Source organism: Heliangelus exortis, chromosome 3 (genome assembly GCF_036169615.1).
Source record: "Heliangelus exortis chromosome 3, bHelExo1.hap1, whole genome shotgun sequence".
Lineage (NCBI taxonomy): Eukaryota > Metazoa > Chordata > Aves > Apodiformes > Trochilidae > Heliangelus > Heliangelus exortis.
Window position 1 is genome coordinate 68,623,100 of NC_092424.1, and position 26,456 is coordinate 68,649,555.

Below are 26,456 nucleotides of genomic sequence, written 5' to 3' on the forward strand. Positions count from 1 at the left end.
AAAATTATGCAAAGCCTTTGGAGCACTGCCATAAGATGGTCCTAAATGGACTTCTTCATATATAAATGTTGTAGAAGGCAGGTTTTTTTTCAGTATTTGAAAATGCCACAGAGACCTTTGCTGCTTCAGAGATACCTCCTCTAGGTGGCCAGAAGAGGGAATCTTGGACAATGAAGTGTGATCTTTAAGGGACATCTAAAACTCCGTTGTGATAGATGGCTTCTTGATGTCTTTGGACATCAGATTAATTATCCCTGCAGAAGTTTAAAATTATCCATGAATGTGACAGTGTTCAGCTTGGCAGTTTTTCTATAAGCTCTCTCGAGGGTCTGTACTAGAAAAATTACTATGGAGACAGATTTCAATACCCTAGTGCAAATCCTGTCCTTACCAAACCTGATTTCACTGGGTTGCTATGCCTGTTTATACTTTACATTTGAAAGGCTACATTAGTAATCACTGCTGAAATAATAATAGGTCTAACAGATTATTTGGGTTTCAATGCAGAAGCACACTGGTGGTAAAGAGATGAGCTGCTGTGGCTTCATAGGCCGTGCAGATGCAGGTGCTGTTAGCAGAGTCAGATAATTGTCTTTACAGATGTGTCTTGCTCTCACTTCCCTTCTTCACTTCTTTCTCTGCAGGGAAGGAGACTGGTGGGAGGCCCGGTCCTTGACAACAGGAGAAACTGGTTACATTCCCAGCAATTATGTGGCTCCAGTCGATTCCATCCAAGCAGAGGAGTATGTTTTCTTTTTCTTGTAAAGACCCATTAGTGCTGTATTTGAAGGAGGTTTGAGGAGTTGGTTTTGATTAATTGCAGCGATTTTTCAAATTACTTACATTATTTTTATTTCAGTTCCTAACTGCACTGATAAATAATTAGGTAATTAGTAACAAAAGCACAAGCTCGGTGCTTTTTCAATGTCAAAACAAAGAAAAAACCCTAAAGGAACATGGGTTTGCTTCCTTTATTTGGGTGTCAGCTAATTTCAGCCTTAAATTGAAAGGTGTCCTTGCTTTTCCTGAACCAACTTGTTAAAATATTTGGAGTCAATTAGTGTGCAAACTGTCTCTGAAACAGGGCATGTTGTATCAGCAGATACCTAGCAATAGGTAGGATGCCTGCAACACATACAGCAGGCAGCATTTTGAGGATGTATCTATGCAAAAAATGGAGTGCTCTGTGTATCCATACTATTTTCAGTATAAAAGATACACTGGAAGAGCATATATATCTGAGCAGATACTACTGCAGTCTGTACTTCAGGTTATGCTTTTTGTACTCTTTACTTCAGGAAAGTAAAAAGGTACCAAAAGTCTGAAAGGTTTATACAGCCACGGTTAACTGGTTGTATCTGGTCTCTCTTCTCTAGCTGTGCTACACAAAAAAATTAGTACTACTACACCACTATGGGAGTCAATTATGTAGTTTATAGCAACATCTGTAATAAAACCCCTTCTTTTTAGCAATGATGCACTTTTCTGCTCTTTTTCTTGTCTGTTCCCTCCCCCTGCCAAGTCATTTTCTGTCCATTTTTATAAGACACCAAAGAAGCATTCTCAGCATCTCTTGATTATAGGCTTAACCCTAAGTGCTGCTGCACAACATATGCAACATCTACTACACAGCTTTTCACTTTACCTTCCCACCACAATAAAAAAGACACAGTGTGACAAAAATGGTTAAATATGCTTGAGTAACTGTAAATTCTACAAATAATTTTCCATGCCTGAGCTCTGTGACACTACCTAGTAATCCTATATAGCATTTGTATCACTATTTCTGGTGTTTCCCTAAGGTGGTACTTTGGCAAACTTGGCCGAAAAGATGCTGAGAGGCAGCTGTTGTCTTTTGGAAACCCCAGAGGTACCTTCCTGATCCGGGAAAGTGAAACTACCAAAGGTAGGCTGGCCAAAGTTATTCGACCATAAATGAGAAGATACATAAGAAAAATCGTGCTGTTTGTGAAATACTGTTTTCAATGGTATGCGGGTAGAGATAAGTGTCATCTTGTGGGTATATGTGCTAGGGAATTAGATGTCTGGACATCTGAGGTCTTCGGGTGAGTGTTCAAAGCAGAGAAGAAGCCAAGTGCAACCCATGCCATGCCTAACCCATGGAATCTGCAGTGTAAGTCATGCACAGGAAGAGTGTTCTGCTGTCACACTCAGAACACTGTCTCTCTCAGTACCTGTGTTGAGGCTCCTATTTTTGCAGTCGAGATGGGTGGAAAGTGGCTCCTCAGCACAGCAGCTACGGAGCTCCTGGAGGGTACATCCTGGTGTCCACACACAGGTCCAGTCACAGCCAGCTGCCATACTGCGATCAGATTCTGGGAATCTCCAGTCTAGTTTGGTGATAATTACTGCTTATGTCTGAACATGCAGAATATTTGAACTTTCTTGGCTTGGAAGATGTAAGATAAGATTTGAGAAGGAGGAGGGAAGCACTGATTATTATTTTGTGATTTTGTGATGTTTTTCTACTTTTTTGTGATTTTCCTACTTTGTGATTTTTTCTACTTTGCAACGCTGGATCTCTGCAGAGATGGGAAAAAAAAAAAACATGTAACCATTTTTAATTATTAGATTAACAGTAACAAGACTTGAATATATTCCTAATTAATATATTCATAAAGTATTCAACTGCATCCATTCTGTTGAAGTCAAGTGGAAGGATATATTCTCCTCCTTCTCTCTAAAAATATTGGAGAAGTTCCAGTTTTCTTGGTGGGTGCTATCTTTGCTTTTACATTTTTGTGAGGCCTGTCAACATCTTCAAAGCTTCACATGTATGAAAAGATCTCTCTAACTCAGAGAACTACTGCATAGAAAATCTGCAACTAAGTGAAACCAAACCTGGCTATTTCTCAATTAACCAGCACTCCAAAACAATAGCTGTGGGAAGCATAAATCACTAGAATTAATTCCCTGTAAGTTCTGAAGTGTAATGATGGTTCATGTAATTAAAGCATTGACTTGTCAGTGCTTTGATCAGAGCACACTCTGTCAGCTAGAGTTAGCATGCAAAGTGGCTGGAGTCACAGCTGGTAAAGGGGCTTAGAGAGAGAGGAGAAGCACTACATCCCATTCCTCTCTGCCTGACCTTTCTTCAGATGCTACACTCTAAAATTTCAAGTTTTATTTTTTACTCCTGCAGTCACTGGATTGCCTGTAACCCTGAGGGCTACATGTGAGGCAAGATCTGTGCAGACATGCTGTTGCTTTAGACAGCTATTTTCCCATCTTGTCACCACACAGCTTCACCATACCTTATGTAGCAGCGAGGCAGTCTCACCAGGAGCAAGGCAGGCTTCAAATTGCTCTTTTTTCTGCAAATAGCCTCCACCTGTTTGCTTTCACCAACAGTTGTTGTGATGTGTTGGAGGAGCAGGACTTCATTCCACTCTGGGCTGAGTTTGAAAGCTCACACATGTAAGCAGGCATAGATCCTCAAAACAAACACAGCACTGTTTCCCCAAGCCACATTATCAGTTTAGTCTGTTTTGACTGTTTTTTATACAGTGATAGGGATTATGTTTTGCGGGGCTGTTTACTTAGCTAAGTCAGGGCTTTTTTCTAGGTCTTCTTCTGAGACACAAAAGCATTGGGGAAATGGAGTAATCCATTATGGATGGATTTACAGCAGCCAGATTAATGCCTTTGCATTGGAACTCAAGGCTTTCTACATCTTCAGGCTGTTTGCATCAAAGCCATTGGGAAAAAACAAAAATGCGTGGGTTTTGTCAAAAATGCCCATTTCCCTTCTCATCCTTGTAGTGTTTCAGTATGTTGTTAGAAGAAAACAGAGGGAGCTTGTTGTGCATGAGAGAGAAAAAAGTCAGCTGGGAGGGATGGAATGGTGCATTTTTCCATAAGTCTTCTCAAAAGGCCTTCTTTCAGCTAGTCATCTTGGGCTTGAGGCAGGAATTGTTTTGTGACCTAGAATCGTCCCTTCAGCTTTAAATAATAACAATAATAAAATTAATCAGGATCATGTTAAAAGTATCATCATGGATGAGTTCAGCATGAACTTAACCTCCCTTGATCATGTTTGCCTTCTCTTCTTACTTCCAAAATAAATCATATGGAGCTGGCTTTTCATTTTTTCAGTGCCTGACTATCTAGATACTTTGGCAGCTCTTGTCTGTATAATTTTTCACCTGGTTTCAATCTCCACCCTCCAAAGGCCGTCTGGGTTTAGGTTTGTTTTTTTAAAAAATTCATTAGTATGATATATCGTAATGTCGTATTTTATCCAATTTTTATTATGTATAGCTGTTATATTTGCATTTATCATCAGGTAATAATGAATAGTATAAATAACCAACAGCCCAAATTAATGAATAATGAAATCCATCTCGGTTCTTGGTTTTGTCCAGATTTGAACTAAAGCTCCAGTCCTGCAACTTGATCTGAGGTCACTGGGGGTCCACAGAGGGCCACCCACGCAGTTCTGATTGCAGACCTGGAGCCACAGATTGTTTACATTTTCCTAAAGAATCTAAAATAGTGACCAGATAGGCAGGGAGCGTGACTAAAGAAAATACAGCTGCTGCCAGTGGATCAAAACTCAAAAGTGCGGAGGTGGAGAACGCTGCCTGGAAAATTTTAAAAGTAGGCTGACACTGCACATCCCAGAGTGGTGGTAGAAAGCATGCACAAGATATGCTTGCAAATCCCCCCAAAAAGCTTTGAACTCCTGGTTGGGAGAGATGCAGTTACTCAGTGGGAGAACCTCAGAAAAATACAGTAAAGGAACAGTATTTTCCTACACTGAAAAAGAAAAACTCTGTCACTCCTCTCAGGGTGTCTCTCATTCACATAAACCAGAATCATCTGTGTAAGAGCTGGCTCTTTTCCTTCTATTTAGAGGGCAAACAACAGGGAATTCAAGAAGTCCTTGGAGTCAGGGTGGAGATATTTTGTTCACTGCATCCCCCTTGGCTCTGAGCCACTCAGCAGTGTGACCTGTTGCAGGTTAATCTGGGCAGAGAACCTTCTTCCTGGAGAAACACCCAGGAAAGACAACTTACACCAGGAATCTCAGCCACCTAATTGAGGTGTGTCTGTGTGTCTTTAAACCATTTCTCTTAGCTGAAGGTGGATCTGGAGCATGTGAACCTGACCGGTGTTTTGAAAAGAACACTGACTTGGGATTAGTGGCAGTCGGTGCTCTTTGTTATAATACCTGTAGGAAACCACTTTACCTTTCATGTTGTCCAGAATACTCTGCCTGTGATTTTCCTTTCCTGCCCTTAGCTGACATACCAGGTTACCAGTGAAAGCAGCTCAGACTTCAGAAAGGGGACCTTCCTGCCAGTCATCTACAGGGTTTTTTTTTTTCTCTTAATGTCTGAATTACCTTTGGATAAACACAAAATTCATCCTAGCCCTGAGTGAAGACTTGTCTTCCTCACTGTCTTTGAAATGGCCCTGCATTTGCTCAGAAACTGCACTGTGCTTTACAACATGGCTTTCCTTGTGACACAGCAGAGAGCCAGCGTGTGCCACTGCATGTGGAATAGGAGGGTGCTTCAAATGAAGATGCCTGAATTATGCAGTTCCCCACGTAGGTGACCAAGCTCCCTTTACAGTCAGCAGGAAGCTGGCACCGTAACACTCATGGAAACCAGGCTCAGATTCAGCTGCCCCAGCAGCACCAGAAGGTTATGTGTGGGCACCTAAACAGTCCATCTGCAGATAGCCCTAGCTACACCTAAAATTAGCTGTGTACCCCAATCTAGCCCCTCAGCTGAGGTTCCTTTACCCAGCCGTGAGCATCCAGAGCCACTTGAAATTCCTGCAGGGCATCCATGTGGATGAAACCAAGTGACAGCCTGTGGGAAGACTGCCAAGCAGGATGTCCTGGTGCATCTCACGTGGCACTTAACCCCTGTGTTTGGGCATCTGAATCCCACCAGTAAGCTCTAAAGCTCCAACATGGATTTGGCAAGTGAAACACGCAGTTCTTGCAGATGTCCTGGTGTGCAGTCTTGGTGTGGTACCACCTGCCAAAGACTGGGATGTGCAAAATATGCTAATCTGGTTGTTTAATGTTTATGAAGGAGTTTGGGATCTGTCTGGGTAAAACCACTGCATATACATAAAGTCATTATTTCCAGTACTTCCTATAAAAATCTTGATATTTACCACCCAGTGGCATTTACCTAAAGTTTAGTATTTGCAGTGTAATCTGACACTTAGAATAGGAAAAGTCAATTTAACAACCTGAAGCAGTAAATGTTAAAATGTGAGTTTTCATTTACACAGAAGTCCTGATTCCTTCCTAGAAAAGTGTGAGAAGGACATGGTGTGAACATCACAGGATTTATTTGATACTTATTTCATTGTGTTAGATTCACTTGGTTGGGTTTTTTTCCCAAGGTACAGTAAGCATTGTTGGAAACAATTTCTCATTCCCTTAATAATAACTGACCAGCACACCAAAATCTTTGTGTCTAAAAGCTGCTTACCATTTTCTATTTCTCCTTGTCTTGGAACAGGTGCCTATTCCCTGTCTATTCGAGACTGGGATGATATGAAAGGAGATCATGTCAAACATTATAAGATTCGTAAACTTGACAATGGTGGATATTATATCACAACTCGGGCACAATTTGAAACCCTCCAGCAGCTGGTTCAGCATTATTCAGGTAATTTTTCAGATAATACATGGCACTCTGAAGTATTTAAAAACAGAACTGTTTGCTGCTGAGCTGATATATGTGTAAGATGCCCTAAAGAGTCATTTGAGCTATGTCTCTTGGCTGTTGTAATGCATCTTCTGTTATCCCTTTCCCACTACAGTTATAAATGGCTTCGAGTGCCATTCACAGTGTACAGCAGCAGAGCTTTTAAAAGCTAGAGCTCTACTGAGGTAAAGGCTTTGCCTTCTTCCCCTCTTCTACACAAACAGAATTCCTGAATTTGACTTGCACGTCTCAAAGCATCCATTCCCTGTGCATAGGCAAGTGCTAATATGTGCTGTTTTGTAGCACACCATTGCTAACAAAGCAAATAGGGAATTGCACTGTGGGATTCAGTCACCTAAAGCAATGACCAAAAGGCTCACATATATTACCTGACTCGAATTTTCCTACTGGATTTGTGTTCAATGTGCAAAGTATTAATATTTAAATTGTAATATGTCCAATTTTAAAAATAAATATAACAAGGTGGGTATTTCCTTATGTGCTTCTTTGCACTATTTGTATTCACCCGCCAAGCTCTCTTTTCTTTTTTCTTTTTTTTTTTTTTTTAATTCCTGTGATTAAAATGTGGCATGCACTATTCAACAAAAAAGTGCATTCTGCTGTCATTGGTGATTGATGTACAACAAACACAACACTGAATCCCCCAGACCTCTGCAAAGGACATATATTTCTTACATAGAAGACTGAGATGCTTCTCTCCTTCATCATTTTTAAAACAGAAATTCATATTTTGGATTATTTTGCTTTTTATTTTTCCCTTACTTTAGCTTTTCATAATATTAACAGATGACCTCAAATGCTCACTGCTCCAAAAATTTCATTATTTTTACTTGGGAAATCAACTTCTCTGCGGGTTGTTTTTTCTGTATTCTTTGTATTCTGTCTGCTGTATTCTTATGCTATTCATACTACACATCTGGCTGTCTTCTCCACCCAGCTCCTGATGGGTATATGCTGCCTGGGAGAATTCCTAATTGTTTCTGGTGACTCTACATTATAAACTAAGCTAGATAATTTATAAAAACTCACATGTAAGGGAGATAATTTTCAACCACACTATACCAGCTGGCATATGTTAACTTTTAGTGGTCAGATCACTTGGGTGGTGCATTCTCCATGCACGGATGCAGGAACAAATGGGATTGGAAGCAGACATTTCTGTGCAGCACAAAGGCATAGTAAGTTCCAGGCAGGGTATCTCAGGAGGGCATAGTAGAGACCCACACTGCAGAGGTTTCCCCTGTGGTCTCCCAGGCTCAGGTGGGCACAGGAACCCTCATTCCATGCGAGCCCCAGCTGACTCAAAACATAAAATGACTGCATCCACTCTGCACTCTGTATCATGAGAGGTAGATTAGCACAACACCTTGTGAGACCCTAGATTTACTTCTAGGGAGAGCTCGAAGGTGCCCAGATGGCTCCATAAAGATCAGCATCATTCCTAAAGAGCGAGGCTGAGTGGCTCTTCAGTGCTTTCACAGCAGGACAGGAGTGCCCTGCAGCTCACCCATCAGTTTTCATCCCATAGCTGTCCAGGCTCCAAGACCCCTCCTGTCCAAGCAGCTGGAAACCAGGCTACCCAGGTAGACAGTGTGCAGTTTGGTGTCCTGTAAGCATTCCTGGGTCAGGAGGCAGCAGTACAAAGTGCACCTTTGTGCAGACACAGCTCAGGCATCCCTGTGCTGGGTTCCCATTACACTGCTGGGTACCCCTATTACCCAGACATCCCTCTTATCCCAGCCCCTTCTTACCTGGGTAATAAAGTTATCTGCAGTGTCTGGATTTTACAGATGAGATTTACAAATGAAAAAATATTGAGAGTCCCAGGGTGTCCTGACCTCAGACTGAAGCACATCTGAAGTTGAAGCAATATTCACCTGAAACCCAACAGCTGTCCTGTCAAGCATAAGCTCTTGGGCATGCAGCCTGGGCTGCTCTGGACCACCAGCATGCCAAGCTTGCTTTTTCCATTAAAGGAAACAAGGAGGTCTTAAAAGCCTCCAGTTTCTATCTGCAGCTGTCCAAACCCATAAGGAAGTTTTCCAGATACAACCCAGATTTTCAGTAGTCCTTATCCTAATGTTCCTATAAGAACTTTCTTGGCATAAGACAGGCCAACCAGTCAGCAAATCTTCCTTGTGGTCTGGTCCTTGTCGTCTTGCTACAGGAGACACAATGAAGTTGATGTCAGGGTGTTCATAGGGACGTCCCCACCACTCCTAAGTGCTGAGCTTAGTGTTGCCAGGAGCTTCATTGCTTGCCCACCCTGTGATGCTGAAACAAACTGTTCACATACTGAGGAAAAAAAAAAAAAACGTGCACAGGAGAATAAATATAATGTTTGAGTCTGAAATACAATTGCAGTTCCCCACCTTGTTCTGTTCTGCTGAACCTTTTTTAAGACACAAGTGGCTGTGCAAGCTTTATGTTGTAGTCTGCTTTGTGCAGCATAGTATATTACACAACAATATGTGTGTATATATGCATACTTTATATCTATATCTGGGTTTACTCCTGTTAAAATATGCTGTGACTGTTGTCAGTTCACTCTTCTGTGAAGCTTTGGAAGCAACAAGTATGATGAATCTGCCCCAAATGATGTAGGACTGGCTGCCTACACTAATAAGGATCTGCTTTAGAGACAATGGCAGAAAAAGTTTTTTACAAGTCACCTACAAAAACACCTTTTTACAGAGTGGAGTACAGAGAATACCTTTTCCAAGGCTACCTAGAAAAAAAAAAAGGCAAAAAAGTCTGCCAAGTTTTCATTGCTGTGATTTTTAGAAAAGGGGCATCTTTTTTGTTCTTCTTGTTCACAGTACAGAAACAATTCAGCTTGTGATTTACAGATCATTTTTTTTAAAGTTATACTGTACTATAGTATACCAGTCACTTGTGAAGTTACTGTAATGCAATACTCAGGGAAAACCTGAGTCTTAAGAGAAACCATTGGTGGTCACCTTCCATTTCAGGCTGTGGAATCAGAGACTAAAATATTTCCTGTTCTGTCTCAAATGAGTATGTTTCAATGTTCATTTTCTAATCTTCCAGGATGCTTTGTGGTATGCAACTAACAGCTGTTGTGAGTAGCATTGTTTTTATGCTTACTGTTTTTGTTTCATGTCACACTTTTTTTTCTTTCCTCTCCTTTGCTGTTGGCTTCACTTCTGGCTCCATCAGAGAGAGCTGCAGGTCTTTGCTGCCGCTTAGTAGTCCCCTGTCATAAAGGAATGCCAAGGCTTACTGATCTGTCTGTCAAAACCAAAGATGTCTGGGAAATTCCACGAGAATCCCTACAGTTGATCAAGAGACTGGGAAATGGGCAGTTTGGGGAAGTATGGATGGGTATGGAGCATAATAATTATTCTAAAATAGCTCTCTGTGTGGGGATTACAAGATGGAAGGTGAAAACTGAGGACACTGTGACCCACAAGGAAAAAAAAAAAAAGAATAAAGCTCAGACTGTTAGGAAAAATGTCTTTGGAATTAGGTCTTCGACTCTGAGATTCTTTAATGTTCAGCTTTCACTGTTATTGATGGCAAAAGAAAGCTGAAATTCCATGTTTCCTTGGAAGGTTTGATCTTGACAAATTACCACTGTCTTAATAATAAATCGAGGCTCACATAGTAATCTATTAATTAGACCAAGGAGCCTTTTTCTGCAATCTAACAAAAAAGTCTATACCTTCAGCTTCCAAAAATCAGTGTTTGCAAATGAACTTTCATGCAGCACTGAGAGACAAGTCACCTTCCATCTTTCTCAATGCATGCATAATTTTGGATTATAAGTGTGTTTTTTTTATTAATTTCCTCTCCTATAGAGAAAGCTGATGGTTTGTGTTTTAACTTAACTGTGATTGCTACGAATAATACCCCACAAACTGTTGGATTGGCTAAAGATGCATGGGAAGTTGCACGTGATTCATTATTTCTGGAACAGAAGCTTGGGCAGGGGTGTTTCGCTGAAGTGTGGCGTGGTAAGGCAGAGAATATATTTTGCTTTGGATGGATCTTTTAAGACCCTCTTGGCAGAAATAAGCATTTCAAGTTGAGATCTTAAAGCTAAAAGATCAAAATAGTATGAAATGGTAGCCTGTATCTCCTAAACCAGTCAGACCTAAATACAGTAATCCATAGGGAAACATTCTTTCACTTCTACCCACTGGTATGAGAGAGTAGGGGATTAAACTTCCTTAACTGCATTTCATTTATTTGGGTGACCACACAATTGCTAGCTGTTAAAATAGGAGTGATGCTACACTTGTAAGGCAGAATGGCTAACCAGAAATTAATCTGGTAATCATTTTTATTTCCCCGTGTGTTTTAGCCCTGATGTTATCAGGCCCTGAAAATGCTCTCCCAGTTTAAAAATAATGGCAAGTACCTCAACCTGATATTGTCAATCTGGCTTTCCCATGCATCCACTTCTTTAAGTCTCTTTTGAAATCTGGATGAGCTGCAGAACCCCACAGGTCTGTATAGAGACCAGGGACAATAGATGCAAGACTTGCCCAGCCCAGTTGAACCCCCACTTTGAAGAGTAGAAATATTGGCATTTTCCAAATCCACTGACATTGTTTTCTGCACACTTGCAAATTTCATTACTGCCCCCCTCTATGGCTCTTCTTTTAATTACTATAAAACAATAACAATTTATAACATACATAAATCTTAGTATGGCCATAGTATGGAAACACAATATAGTGGCCATTTAATGAGATGTGGGCTCAATTTTGGTGCCAAATTGCATTTTGCAAATCCTCTTTAAAACAACCAATTCAAATAAGGAATCACTCTATGTTGTTTCTTCAGAAAAAAAAAAAAAATGGTGGAGCAGTTTGGTCATTCTTTTTGTTCCAGTGACACAAAAGTATGTACATGCAAAATAACCATCAGGCTCTCCTGGGTTCTTGCAGCTGTTTTCCATTGCAAAACTACAGAAAGTAGCATGGCATCAAGTCTCTGCGATTTATAGAGTTTATGGACTAGAAATACAGATATTTACACAATTTCACAGATTTATGGTTGGCCTGTTGCAAAGAAAGTTACCTATGTTTTCTGTTAGCATCCCCAAATAACTGCATTTGTACCTTCTTAATCTCCATATTGAATGCATGTGAGAGTTTCAATTTGATGGTAATATTTAGTCATCAGTTTTGTATCCCATGGATCTTAAGTTGATACAGTGAGCTAAAGTAATGAGTGCAATTTAAAAACAAAACAAAACAAAACAAAACAAAACAAAACTCAACAAACCACACCTGTGAGAAATAAGGTGCCAAATACCACTACCAAATATCTGTCAGAAACACAAAAATTAGTATTACAATTATGACATTGTGTTTCTTACAATAATGTATAGTAAAAACATATTAAAAGTCCTGAAGCATTTCCAAACTGAAATAGCTTAACACAGTAAAAATTATTTTTAAATTCATTAAGTAGTAACTAACTACATATGGGAGGAATTCAGAGGGAAGTCTATGCTACTTTTTTATTAGACAGAAGCATACCAAACCACAACAAGAAAATTTAACAAACTGAAATCTGGCTGAGAGGATAAGTTAACCTTTTTTGTTTTTGTTTTTTTAATTGGAGAAATTAATAAAAGCATTTAAAAATAGAACTGCTGAAAAAACTTCATGGTCATAGAATAAGTTTGGGGATTTTTATTAAAGTAATGCAAACAGATAATACGCCGTTAATCCTGTTAACACACCAGGTAAAATCCTAGTTTATTAATATTAGTGACATAAATCCTGGTGCCCATGAAACGAGGGTTTCATTCCTGGTTCAAATAATTGGCAGCACCTCTGTGATGTGGCTGTGACCAACAGCCCGCTATGGTCCAGAGCCTCAGTGTCTCCAGATAAAACACACACTCCCTTTCACCCATCAGAAAAGATTTTGGCTGCCTTGCTTGAAATTAGGAGGTGAAACTTCATCCTTCCCAGCTCACAAGCTCTCATTTGAAGAACTGAGTGAAACGAAGACCTCAAGAGTCCTCCTCAAGCACACGGGGACAGTGCTGATGGTAACTCAAGACAAAGCTTCACCACTGGTAGAGAGAGGTGGCAGCACCTGGCACTGAACTGGCAGAAGAAAATCAAGTGAAAACCGAACTTGAACTGCACACTTTTGGTTAACACGTACCTCATGCCCCCCTCAGACAGCATTGCCACGTGTCACTGAGGGGATTGCCCTAAAAGAGAGGGACACCACAAGTAGTGGTGCCCCTGTGTCTCCTCCCCTGACCTCAGCTGGGCAAGGTGGCAGCTGGGACCCAACCACTTGCACAAAACCCAATCCAGCTCATTTTATGTTCTGGCAGGTTGCAAAAGCTCATGATGAAGTTATTTTGGCTTAACCAGCTCCCAGGCAGCAGCTGAGCCCTGGTATCTGTTAATATGCTTTTAACAAAGGCAAACCAGGCTTATTTTACACATAATTTTTTTTTATGATACCTTAACTTACAGAAACTAGATCGAAGTCTGAGTCCTCATGTACTACATAGGCCTGATGCTATCCTCATGCTTAAGTGCAGAGGAGTAATTTTTTACCCAGTGTCATTAATTCCTGAAGTCATTTAGTATTGTTCTGTCTTACTACACAGCAGCTCCAATATCAACAGATCACAGGTCCCATTCAAAGCCATTTTAGCCCTGGCTCTGGAGCTGAGTTCTGGCAAGTTTGGGCAAGGGACAACCATAAGGCATTAGGAAATTGTTATTTCTGCCCATTTTAACTTTCTTCCCTTGTCCCCTTGTCTCCCACCCCTTCCAAAAAAAACCAAAAAAACAAAAAACTATCAACATAGGCAGGTGTTTTGTTTGGGTTTTTTTCTTTCCAGTCCTCCTTCTCCCCCTTGCAAATATCTGAGTGAAGCCCTACCTCTTGTGGGATACCCTGAGTCAGCCTTCCCAAGCTCTCTCCAGGTCTTTCTGCAGGCTTTCAGGTGTTACAGAAGGCTTGGTAGATGATGGCTGAAAAATTATGCAACTTGTCCATTTCAGTGCTGACCACAAGTAAAGAACAAAGTGAACTGAACAGGAACCACCTCATCTTCAATCAGCCACTGCTGGGCTTCTGGGGGTGAGGAGGGGGAGGAAAAAAATGCATTTCAGTTTGGAAACACACCTGTGTTTCTCAAATGAAATCAATTCAGAATTTGTTTCTTGGGAGTTTTTCTTAGGATATATTTTTTCTTCTGACTTAGAACAACACCAAACAGTCAAAATGTCTTGCAAATGGAAAGTTCTGGGTTTAACCAGTTTTGTAATCCAAATCTATGACTGAAGCTGTGCTGCTGCCTGTATCAGTTCTGGGAATGCATGAGGATGGGTCTCAGCAGTCCCACGTTTCTTACTCAGAGAAGGTTTCTGTGGACATCAGTGGAAGCATTGCCTGAGTAGAACAACAGCAACTGTGCCCCAGTGCCAATGGGGGTATCATTTTTCAGTATAATAGAAAAATAGTAAAATATGTGGGAGGTGTGGGAGGAATATAATGATAAGGCAACATAGGCAACATTGGAAATCTCATCTTTAAAAAATAATTATATTAAGTGTCCTTGCTGGTTTACTCCTTGGTTACATTAGACATCAGGCAGAAAAAGGAGCAGAAAATGTTTAATCTAACTAAGTATCTGTGCTTTTAGGTACATGGAATGGAAATACTAAAGTGGCTATCAAGACCCTGAAGCCTGGCACTATGTCTCCAGAATCCTTCTTAGAGGAAGCCCAAATCATGAAGAAGCTAAAGCATGACAAATTGGTCCAACTTTATGCTGTGGTATCTGAGGAACCTATCTATATTGTCACGGAGTACATGAGCAAAGGTGAAGCCAGAGCTGCTGCCCTTGATAAAAAAACATTCTTTTTTTTTTTGTTAATGCTCCTTGGGGATCCAGAGGGAGGTGCACTGTGAAGCATAAATAGTGTGTCAGGAAAGAGAGGGAACAGAAAGCTTAATTCACCTCTGGCTTCAGAAGAATTATGAATTCAGCTCTGAACTGGGCCCAAAACCTGAAATTGAATAGATGTACAAAGAAAATCTGGCAAGGGGGGAAAGCAGAAGTTGGTTCAGTCTAAGTGCTTCCAACTGCATCACCATCTAAACTTCACTGACAAGTGGAGATTTGCATTTTCTAGGTTTGAATTATATTACATGCTGCTTCCCAAGATCCTAGATTTTCCTGGCGCCAGAGAGTTCATATCTGGCATCTACTTTCAGTGTTTACTTGTCAGCCTAAGATTTCTGTTTCTTCTTTTAGCAATCCTGAGTTGTGTCACATGCACTTCACTCTCAGATCACAGCTTAATTTTCAGTCCACCTCATTTATCTTTTTAATGTGTTGTTTGCAAGCACAATTCTTTCCTTTCTCCCCTTCCCTTTCCCCTTTCCCCTTTTCTTTGTCTGTGAGCTACTTAACTGGTAATGATGTAGTAAAATGAGAAAAGGAAAACTTTTCACTCCATCAGATCTCCAGCAGGGGAGCTGAGAGCAGAGCAAAAAAATCTGCTTGTTTTGGAAAAGCAAGTGAACCAAATAGGAAACATAAGTTCTCACAGGGAAGTTTCACTGTACGTTGGAGGATACACTCTAAAATGTTAAGTGCATTTTTTTCAGTCTATTTGGAGTTGATTTTTATTTTCCTGGCAGGTGCCTGCCCACCTCCCTCCTCAGTGGCGTCCAAGCCCTGACTAACTCAAACTTTAATCATCTGTCTCAGTGACAAGCATGTGCTTTTTCCCCTTTAAAAAAAGACTTTACAAAATCCTTCAGAAGTACGTGGTTTATTTTGGCTTACTTTACTAGTTTTTACTGTAACATTTTACATCTTTGGATCTGAGCTTGAGGCTGACAATTTATCAAGGGAGAAACGCCTAATCATCTGTCTTCTCTCCTTATTTATTAAGCCAATTCACTGACCTTATTTAGAGGAGACTGCCACAAGAATTGGGAATTTGAATACAAGGTTGAGAAGGGAGCTATAGCATCCTAGGCTTTTTTTTAAAAGCGATGGGGAACCTTGCTTTCTCTTGCACAGGGGAGCTATGTCTTAACTGCTTTGGCTTACATTGCTTGAATTTTATCTCTGCTTCATCTTCTCTAATTTTGCATAGTGGTTTTCTAAAGTTCGTGCTACATTTAGTTATGGGTTTCCTAGAGAAGGAGCCTTTGTTAATGTTAGCCTCTCAGCTTACCAGGCTCCAGGCTGACCTCTCTTTTGGAGCAGGTTGAGCTGGGATCTGACTTTTTCCACAGCTTGTGTGGCTTGGAACTGAACTGATTCTTTGCTGCTAGCTGAGGCCTTTAGAGAGTAGCAGGTATGTAGTTTCAAAGAGCACTGGAAAAGTTAAGAAAGATCAGCTTTCTCAGTAATGATCAAGGAAATGAAAAACAATGCTGTTTCTTTTCCCTGCAACTCTTTGTGGGGTAGTGATATTCTTCTAAAAGCTGACTTTAAAGAAGTGAAACAAGTATAATAGGAGAATTCTACAGTAGTGTCTTTTTTTTTTTTTTAAAACTGTCCACTGGAAGTGGAAACATTGCTGTCTTTAATATTGCACATATTTCTGTATCTCCCTCCTGATGAATAGCCATTGTTTCCCTAACATCTCTCTGTTGTGTCAACTTTGCATTTGCAGGGAGTTTGCTAGATTTCTTAAAAGACGGAGAAGGAAGAGCTTTGAAGTTACCGAATTTGGTGGACATGGCAGCCCAGGTCTGTCTTCAGGGTACTGAGCACTTAGGTGTATATGCTTTATAGCCTGTGTATGTCTGAGTTTGTTTTAAAATGCACCAATTGTGTTTCCTGCTGCTGGCAGGTGGCTGCAGGCATGGCATACATCGAGAGGATGAATTACATACACAGAGATCTGCGGTCTGCAAACATCCTGGTGGGGAATGGCCTAATATGCAAGATTGCTGACTTTGGATTGGCAAGACTGATTGAAGACAACGAATATACAGCCAGACAAGGTAGATACAGCAGCAGATGTAGCTCTGAGTGTCATGCTTGTGACAGGGGAATAGCAGAACGTGGCTTTAAAGAGCTCTCCCTTGAATGCTCTGGATTTCCTTTCAGTAAATCCTGAACTCATGCTAAATCCTAGCCCAGAACTTCTCAGGTGAGAATGTGCCCTAAAGTGATCCCCTCTTTTAGCTCTCTCCCCTTTAAAAACTGCCCAAAATGAAACAAAGATGATGAGTGAAAGCACAGGTGAGTTAAGTGACAGTAAAGACAAGATCCTCGTGGTGCCATAACAAAGAGGATACTTTACTTACCAGCCTTGAAAGCCTGATTGGGATAATCCAGAAAAGCCCACATAAACCATTTCATTCTTAGGGAGCCTTCTAGTATTTACCAGCCACTATCAACATCACTGTGCTATTCTTTCTTTATTTCAAATAAATAGTTCAAAGAATTGTGTTTCTATGCAAGGGAAGCCTTCTCTCTGAGCACTATGTTTTCTTTGGGAACTTTAAAAATTACTGTAATAGAAAAGCCATTTTCCAGTGCCACACAGAGTGCTGGGCACAGCTGACCTCTGATACACTATAAAAAGATACACATTCAAAGAAAATGGTAGCTCTTTTTAAAAACCATGTGTATGTTCAGACTGAGCCATGAAACAGGCTCTTTGTAGTTAGTTAGCCATTCTTTACAAGCCATGCTTAGTTGTCAGATGTTGGTCCAAGTTTGCAGAGCTACAGTTTTGTTCTCTTTCTGTTGGCAGTACAGTGGCAATGCTTGCTCAATGTGTGTCGGTAAATACCATTAATTTCAGTGCCAAAGCCAAGGAGTGTCCCGTTAAACCCTGCTGTATGTCATCAGAAAGCACAGGTCAGCTAAGTACTGCATAACCTGCATTTACCCTGTCCTCTTGTGAGTTTTTTTTTTCCTTGACCAGAAGTCCCTGTTTCATCACGGGCTTTGCCATTAATTCTTAGGAAAAAGCTAACCTCTTTCTGCAGCTCTCAAGTGTTGACAGAAGGAGCCAGAGAGTTTCCAGCATGCCTTGTCTTGGCCTGGGAGCCACAGCTCTCATGCCTTTCACACCCCTCAGAGCTGCTGTCAGCAGTACCTCGTTGCAGCAATGTGGTCCCCAGGCTGCCTCCACCCTGGAAGCTGCCTGCTCCACATTGGGATGATGAGGCCTGGTTGTAGTGGGGGGGGCCCTGAAGAACCTGTGGTGGGTACTAATGCAGAGAGTTAACTACTCTTGATTTCAACCTGAGGGTGGGAATTGCTCACTGCTAGAAAAAATAGCTTCGTGTCATTCCCTCCAGAGTAACAAAAGTGTTTGCAGGCTCTGGTAGACAGAAAGCTGCTTGCTTGCCTTTCCTCTGTGTAAAACAAGAGTTTTCCTTGAGCAAGGCAGCCAGATCCAGTCTGCTAAATGGCTTTGAAACGGTGTCCCATATTATCTCTATTTCTGTCTGTTTTGTTCCTTTTGGAAAACACCCAACATACAGTTTGACATGATTAATTATTTGTTTTAATAGACAAGTATGTGACCTGCTTCTGGCCAGATCTCTTCAGGCTACTGATCCCTAGGAAATCCTCTGATGACCTGTTTGCTTCCTGGTTAAAATCTCTCGAAAATAATTTTGCCCTCTTCACTTGTTCGAAAGCTCAGAAAACCTACCTGACTGATGCTGAGGAGAAGTTTAGATTTTTTAAATCAATAAAAATCATTGGATTTTGGGTGGAAAAATTTTGAGCTGAGAAAAGCATAACACCAGGACTGGCAGGGAGAGGGAGCATAGTCATGGGTACCCCCTGCCATTCTTCCACTGCAGAAATCACTGATATTGTGGAAAATGTGGCTGGGAAGGGAGAACTATTTTGGCTTTTAACCTGCATCCCTTATGATCCAGAGATCTGAATCATGTTTGCCTGGCTTCATCTCTCTGTGCAAGGAGGGAGACATCACCCATCCTTTCCATGCTTCAGTGCAATGGACTTCCTTCCCCTGACCTTAGGGTCAGGCTTAAATCTTTCAGAGCTACAGAATTCCTTAAAAGGGAGACCCAAAGAGCTGTTATCACAGGCATCTTCTAGGAAGGTTTTCCTACTTTCACTGATACTGTTCTGACCTTTTCTTAAGTGGTAGATTGTTCTAGGGAGGTGTGCATTTTTGACCAAGCAGCACACTCTCAATTTACATTTCATTGCAATTAACCTGACTTCCAAGCAAGTTGGGCAGCCAAAGTGCACTGGCTAGGACCTTTTCTTTACTGAGGAAGAAACATGGTTTCTAATGCACCACTGGAATTTTTCTTCAAGTGGGATTCTGCCCTGGCTTATTTAGTTAAACTTCAGTTTGAGCATTGCTTGGTGGAGACCACAGTATCAGAAGGAAATGGTTGCCTCTGCTTGTTTCCCATGACCTATTACTTCAGCCTCTAAGGGGATGCATCTGGGGACTGCTCTGTTTATCTAGCTGACTACTGCTTCAGTGGGAATTTTGACACGGGAGAAGAGCCTGGCCAGCAGAGGGGAGGGGGACTGCGAGTGCTCCAGACTGGCAGCTCCTGTGGGAGAAAGGAAATGCTTTGCCTCACAAAATCTGAAGATTAAAGCCTCTGGTCACTCTCTCCTCAGCATTCTTCTCTTGGCTCCAGTGTGTTAGAACAGACCTCATTGTTGATGTGGGGAAGAGGTGGATTTCTTCAGCCTTGCTTGATCTCCTACTCCCTTCCCCCACTGTCACTTTTGTCTCCAATTAAATATTTTGAAAGGAAACAGATGGGGATGCTTTGAGCCCCAGCAGGCTAAAATGCAGGATTCCTGAACCTGTGTGGGTATTACTCAGCCTGGTGGTAGCATTTTACTGACTGGTTTATTTTCTTTTTGGTTTGAACAAAGGAGGCCTGACCGCTCCTGATTTATGTGAGGTAAATAAAAAGTGGTTTGTTGTCTGCACTGCCATTTCTCAGCAATCGTCAGGAAGGAAAGAGATGGTCATGCCACTAATGATTTAAAATGTGTGACTAGCAGCTATACACTGCCATTAAATAATACAAAAAAAAAAAAGTTCTTGGCTTGTAATGAGCATTTGGCTCCTCTTGCTTTCAGAGGAAGTGAGTAATCAAAGGGGAAAAACATTGCTGTTAAAGTGACGCCTATTTAAAAGCCTATAGTGGTGGGACTGTATTGCAGGCTGCAGCATTGGGGCTTGCTTCTTTTGGCTGTTGCTGTTGAATCATCCCCCGACCCACTGTCAGGCATTCAGTTTTGTTTCCTTTCATCAGTGATGATGCTTCTGTCGGTCCTGGTAAGGCAAGGCTTAAAACTCCTGGCATCCTACAGGACAGAGAGAAACTCCTCATCACCTTCAACACTGGATTTCCCATGCAGTTTTGGTACCCTTACAGTAATCTGGATTGCAGCTATATGGAGTTTTGGCCAAGCACATGGCATTTTTGTGGAGAGTGCTGAGTGCTCCGCAGAATTGCTGGGGAAGAGTTGTTACTATTCTAGGCAGTAGCAGCTGATATAAATTTAAAATTGCCTTAATAAAGAAAGGAAAAAAAAAGCAGAGTTATTTTCCAGGCCATGTTTCTATTGCATGCACTGGCAGCACTTGCAGCAGTGCTGCTCTGAGCACACATGAAACATAAGGATCTTTTTGATGCCTTCCAGATAAGTCAGAGCTATTTTGGGAGCTATAGTATGTGTTTGTAAATTCTTAGATCATTTTTGCCTCTTTCACACTTAGAACTATCTCCTTCCTGCACTGGCTAAAAACAAGTGATGCTTCTTCTTTTTATTTTCTAGAAATGAGCAGGGACTTTTCCTCCATTCCAGGCTCACTCCTCTCCTTTCATGGAGAGTTGGCTCCCAGCTCAAATCTCCCTTGTTCACAACTGACTATACTGTGGGCTGTAACATTCAGGGCTTTGTTCTTGCTCTTTACCTGTCTTTTCCCCAGCCCAGCTGTGGAACAGACAGGAGGAAAGACTGTTGCTTCTCAACAGCCAGCCCCTGGGGTCCCAGGGTGGGGATCACTGATACTCTCCTACAGGGATGCCATCTGCTCTGTGAGAAGGAGCATGGCCAGGTCAAGAGGAAGAGCAGGGGGAAGGGGGGCGTGCAGGGAAAGGACACCAGGGTTGTTTAAACCCACAGTTCCTCCCCTAGTCCCCTGTGTCCTGGGGAGGGGTCAGCCTGCGGAGCCTGCTTCTGATTGCTGATGTTTTGCCAGGCTTGTAATTTCATGTTCGTTCTCACAGCACAAAAAATGTTAATTGCACAGTCCCTCCCACACGGCACTCGGCATCGCCTACCAGGGCTGACTCGTTTCCTGTTACATGCTTGTTTCAGCACTTCATTTTTACCTTTTGTAAAAGGCTTTCCCTTTCCAGCCTCAGGAGGAGTTCAGTGCCACACCAGGTTCTCTGTTCACAAACTCAAGAGTTCCCCTGTTTTCTGGGTCTTAGAGCTTGGGCTGCTGTGTTGGGTTTGGTTTTAAACTACGAGTGGTAGCAGCGTTGTAGCATTTCCGGAAACAGGCTCATTATGAAGCTGGCAGTGGCTCTGGGGCATGAATTTCAGAGGTTTCTGCTTCGTAGAGATTTAAATCTGAAAAAAAACAAAGCTCTGAGGGATTTTCGCTCGCCTCAGAAGAAACCACGCTGAGTTATACATCAAGGTCACTCAGTTATCCCAGCCCCCTCTGCTGCTCGTGGTCACACGACCTGCTTATAGCCAATGAAGACTTAAAGCAGGGCCACGGATTGATTTTTCCCAGGGAGATAACTCCTGGAAGATAACCTGTGTGAATGCCTGGGGAGAGGCCCCAAGAACAGGGCTGAGCTTCACAAAAATCCTCAGAGGTAGGAGGCAGAGCCAGCTGCCCTGACAGTAAGTTGTATGAGCAAGCTTTGGCTTGATGTGGTTGCAAGCAGTGCAGAAACCCAAAAAAGGCTGAATGTTTCAAAAAAGGGACAGAGATAAAAGCTGCAGATTAGTTCCTTGCTCTGAGGCAAAGACAGACTACCCTGACCTAATGAATGCAACGCATGGTAGGTTTGTATGCATGGTGTTACTGACCTGCTAATTTGTAATAAAATGTGTTCCAGAAAAAAAATAAATAAATTTTAAAAATTCCCCCCCACAGTGATGCAAAATCTCCCTTCAAAGTACAACATAGGCTGCCTTGTCAGCTGGGGTAATTTGGCTTATCAGATTTATTAACATGCTTGTCAGTAATATGCATTTTATCTGATGATCTGATGCTGTAATTTGTTTGCAGCACAAAGTCAGCTTGTTTAATAAGCTGCTGAGGCCTGGGCAGAGGGAGGGAGTGGGTTTTTTAATTGGTGTGTTGGGAAGAGAGTAAGCACAGAGACCATGTGTCGGTCGCGAGCCTCTGTGCGAACACTTGCTATAGCAGTAGCAATCAGGAAGCTTCAGAGCAGTTCTCAACACATTTGGGGATTTTTGTGTTTTCACAGAAGTGCACTGCCTGCGTCTCCAGTGTCAGACCTCAGAGGGGAGGCAGCCAGCCTTGGGGGGATCTTTGTTAGGCGTGCGCGCGCAGAGACGCATCCACTTACGGAAACTGGGTGGGATCTCTTTGTCTGACTGCAGTGCAGGCACTGAACCTGCATCTGGGGAGGTCACCAGCCTGGGACACCTCACTAGTCTCTGCTTTATCCTTACTGATGGCCCTACTGTACTGGGTCACAGGATCTCTTGGACCATCTAGCCTGCAGCATGTGTTGCATGCCCAGAAAACCATGAGGCCAGGCTCTGCAAGAGACCTGGCTGCCAGCCTTGCCTTTCCCTGCCCCCCATCTATCTCTTCACGCCAAAGTTCAGGAAATACTGCACAAAGTGCAGAGCATGTAATTTTTTGTTTCGGTTGTTTCAGCCAGAGAATCACCCACAGCAGCAGCAGCAACACAGAAACATAATGAGTTGCAATCCTGTTATTGGAAAATCCAGAGCACAGACCATTTGTCTTCTCCTGCAGTGCTCATCACAGTCCAGTGGGATTTGTACTGGGCTAGCTCTCAGGAAAAGGGATGTGCTGGAATTGTCTGCACTTCTACTTACCTTGCTTCTCGTCTTCCTAAGGTCCCTCAACACACCATGTACTCACCTCCCAGTGCCACACTGGTAGTATGGGGAAGGCAAAAATGCCAGGGGAGTTGGTCACAAAGGAGTCTGAAGAGACTTTTTTCCTCCAAAGATGAGTTGTAGCTGGTTGCTACCTTTGGATCTGAGTATGAAGCACAAGGGAATTAGACCATGTTTGGCTCAGCTTCTCAGAAAAACACAGCTGATTAAAGGAAAAAAAAAAGAAAGAAAGAAAAAAAAAAGTTGAATAAAATAATGCAACATGCAATCAAGCAAACCCTCATGCTTGACTGTCTCACACCACCAGCCAACCTCCAAGCCTCCAGGCTGCTGGCCAGCCAGGAGCTATTAATTCCTCTGGCATGGTGTGTGGGTACTATCTCAGCTGCATGTATGAGGGAGCAGAGATTAGCACTCATATTCGTGGTGTGCCTCTCTGAGCCCACCTAGAGCCATAGGTGGTTGGCCTAGGGAACCCAACCAACAGATATACACAGCCTGCAGAGTTTTTCCAGGGATCCTCAAGGGGTGTATAATCCCAGGATCTGCTGGTGGCTCGGGGAGATAGTTGGCAACCCCAAATGGTTGCTGGGCTGCTGAAGCAGGGACAGCTTCCAGGACAGAGGCTGGCAAGCTGCAGAGATCTCAGACATCACAGACACGGTGATTTTTAAGAGAAGACAAAGTTCTATACGTTTTGAGTATTTTAAACTAAGATTGGACTCACAAAGGGGTGTGAATTAGACTAAGACCAAAGCCAAGCACCCAAATTTTAGCTCCTGTCTGTACATTAACTAGTGAAAATACAGAGGTAGACTTTTTAGAAAGTGAATAGACATCCAAAAATCCTCCATCTCCTTTGCAAATCTAACCACTGATGTGTTGATGCTTAGCTAGACTAAAGTTCCTGACTTCAGGCATTAGGGATTTTAAAACTTTTTATAATTTAGCAGGACTTATTTGAGCAACTTCATTTTTCCTTAGAAAACTGTATTTGTTTCTGAGTAATATTCTTTCTTAGGATGATTTGCATGCAGTGCAGGAAAAATTTCAGCACACCTGATGTTTTATCAGGTAAGGAGATGAGAATTACCGTGTTTACTTTGTACTCTGAGTCCAGTCAGACTGCAGCATATAGCAGGAGATAACACAGCATCGAGTGCTGGATGTGACGTCAGAACAGTGCCAGCAGGGAACTGTAAACAGTGCCATAACTTCACTCCCTGAGAGTGATTTGTCCACTTTGTTACACTTTCCACACTCCTTCTGAAAGCTAAGGGAACTTTTATGAGAGGGTGGTGAGAATTCAAAGTCAGGCTGTTTCCAAATTCAAGACTGTTTGTCACTGGGGATCAGCAATAAGCAATGCAACTCTTTTGACTGTATCTTAATACAAGGCACCAGGGAAATGTCTGCATATTTTTTCATACATACTATGAGTTAATTATTACCACAAGACTTTTCTTTGAAGTCATACTGAAAATATTCTCCCTAAGAAAACAGTAAATGATTGGAAAAGCAAATAAATCAGTGTTTAAAGGCTTGTTATCTTACCATCCTTACCACAACTGGCTCCTGCAAGCTCTGATGATGGATGAGCACATTAGAACTGCACATATTTAAGGCACTACAGGCTTTTCAGTGCCAGGAGCTTAAAGTACACTGTCAAGTTATAAATCACAGGACAGAGTTGTGCCTTGACATCATTGCACTCCAAGCAACTCAAATGGCAGTATTATTTTTATGTCCTTGCATGTTTCTAATGAAATATATAGGCTTGTTTTTAATTTACGTTTTTACCATGTTTGTTTTGCATTTTGCTCAGCTTGAGCAGGGAAACCAGGAGGTACATTTCCAATAAATCTCACTTCTCTTCATACCTGGAATCTGTGTTTGAGTTGCAAATATCAGAGGGAAATGTTAAGTTCAAACATGTTGAGAGAAAGAATTTCTATTATAGTTGGCTTATTGTTTTTTAAAACCTTTTTTTTTCTTTTATAAAACTTCAAACCTGAATTAAAATGTCTTAGCCTTCCCTTGGGATATGGGACAAACTCACCCCTTCCATGCTAAGTCTTTTCTTCTGCCCTACATAGACTCATAGAATAATTTGGGTTGGAAGGACCCTCTAAGGGTCATCTAGTCCAACCCCGCTGCAGTAAGAAGGGAAACCCTCTACTAGATCAGGTTGCTCAGAGCTTCGTCAAGCCGCAGCTTGAATATCTCCAGGGATGGGGCATCAACTACTTCCCTGGAGAGCCTGTTCCATTTTTCCACTACCCTCGTGGTCATGAACTTTTTCCTAACATCCAGTCTAAATCTACTCTTCTCTAATTTAAAACCATTGCCCTCATCCTACCGCTGTAGGCCCTTGCCTAAAGTCCATCTCCATGTTCCAGCCTCGTGTCCTCTGACCATACCCCATGAAGCTGTGAGGTGACCCTTGCCTGCACCTATTGCAGAATGCAGCAGTCACCTGCTGTGACTTTGGTTGTGTCTCTATTCTGATTAAGGCTCATTTACTCTTTCATTAGGTGCAAAGTTTCCCATCAAATGGACTGCACCAGAAGCAGCACTGTATGGAAGGTTCACAATAAAGTCAGACGTGTGGTCTTTTGGGATCCTACTGACAGAGCTGGTGACAAAAGGGAGAGTGCCCTATCCAGGTAAGAAAACAGTCATAGCCCTGCTTCAGCTGGGGAAAGGAGTGGCAACAAAACATATGCTGAAATTGGAATGTTTATTTATTTTCACTGGGTTTAAAGGAGGGTGATTGCCATACATAACTCCTCATATGCTTTAAAACAGTCCTGACTCTAAAAGCTCTTGTGTGATGGTCATGATAAAAATGACAAGAGGACAGAAAATCCAACATACTCATTTCTAATTTTTTAAATGTCTCTCAATTCAATTAATATGCAGTTAATTCAATTCTAGGCAAATAATGAAAGCCATGTAAAATTACTGTACTGTGGGGCAAATATCTCTCCATAGTATTGCATCATTTTAAGATACCAACAGCTAAACTCACAGAGTGGTATTACTCCATTTAGTCTGTCAGTCTGGTTCTCTGCAAGGTTTGATGACTAAATGTCTAGTATCACCAAATCTCTTTTTTATAAACTCTTAAATTTCAATCCTTGCTTTTGAGATGGATGGAAAGGAAAGCAAATAATTCTGTAATGTGCAGGCCAGAGCTCATGGTAGGGTCACAGCGGGGCCAGATTCTCTGCATGGGGGAACCAGAGGCCCCATGGCTCTTTGTTGAAACCCTGCCAAGAATCCAATGGATTAAGATTTGTAGGAGGGATGATTGAATCTGCCTGCACAGAAGGAGTTTTCCATTCTGTTGCCCCCCTGTAGACTGTAGGCATTCAGGTGAAGAGGAAAGGGGTGAGGTGAAAGCCGTGCATTACACTGAAAATAATTTAATTCCTTCATTTTCTTATCAGCACATATACTAACAATGGGACATGTAGCTGCATCTTTATTCTTTTTATTTAAAAAAAAAAAAATAATCTCTAAATACTCACCAGTATGGCTGTGTGCAGTGCATCTGATTTAATGGAAAGTGCCCTAAAGCTAGTTTCTGTTTCCAGTCTGTGCCATGATCAAGCAGTCTGATCCATACATCAAACTGC

The 26,456-nt window shown here is 41.8% G+C and overlaps 1 protein-coding gene across 6 annotated transcripts in view; it reads left to right on the forward strand.

Annotated features, from left to right (window-relative positions):
• FYN (FYN proto-oncogene, Src family tyrosine kinase) overlaps positions 1–26,456 on the forward strand; it is a 137,512-nt gene that overhangs the window by 103,247 nt on the left and 7,809 nt on the right. For 4 of the 6 annotated variants that reach the window (XM_071741155.1, XM_071741157.1, XM_071741154.1 and 1 more), the window contains 8 exons: positions 645–743; positions 1,803–1,906; positions 6,510–6,659; positions 9,900–10,064; positions 14,377–14,556; positions 16,370–16,446; positions 16,550–16,703; positions 25,350–25,481. In XM_071741155.1, the coding sequence (XP_071597256.1) occupies positions 645–743; positions 1,803–1,906; positions 6,510–6,659; positions 9,900–10,064; positions 14,377–14,556; positions 16,370–16,446; positions 16,550–16,703; positions 25,350–25,481 (1,061 nt within the window). Of the gene's footprint in view, positions 1–644; positions 744–1,802; positions 1,907–6,509; positions 6,660–9,899; positions 10,065–10,540; positions 10,697–14,376; positions 14,557–16,369; positions 16,447–16,549; positions 16,704–25,349; positions 25,482–26,456 lie in introns of all 6 variants that reach the window. The other 2 variants (XM_071741158.1, XM_071741159.1) reach the window with 2 other exon arrangements.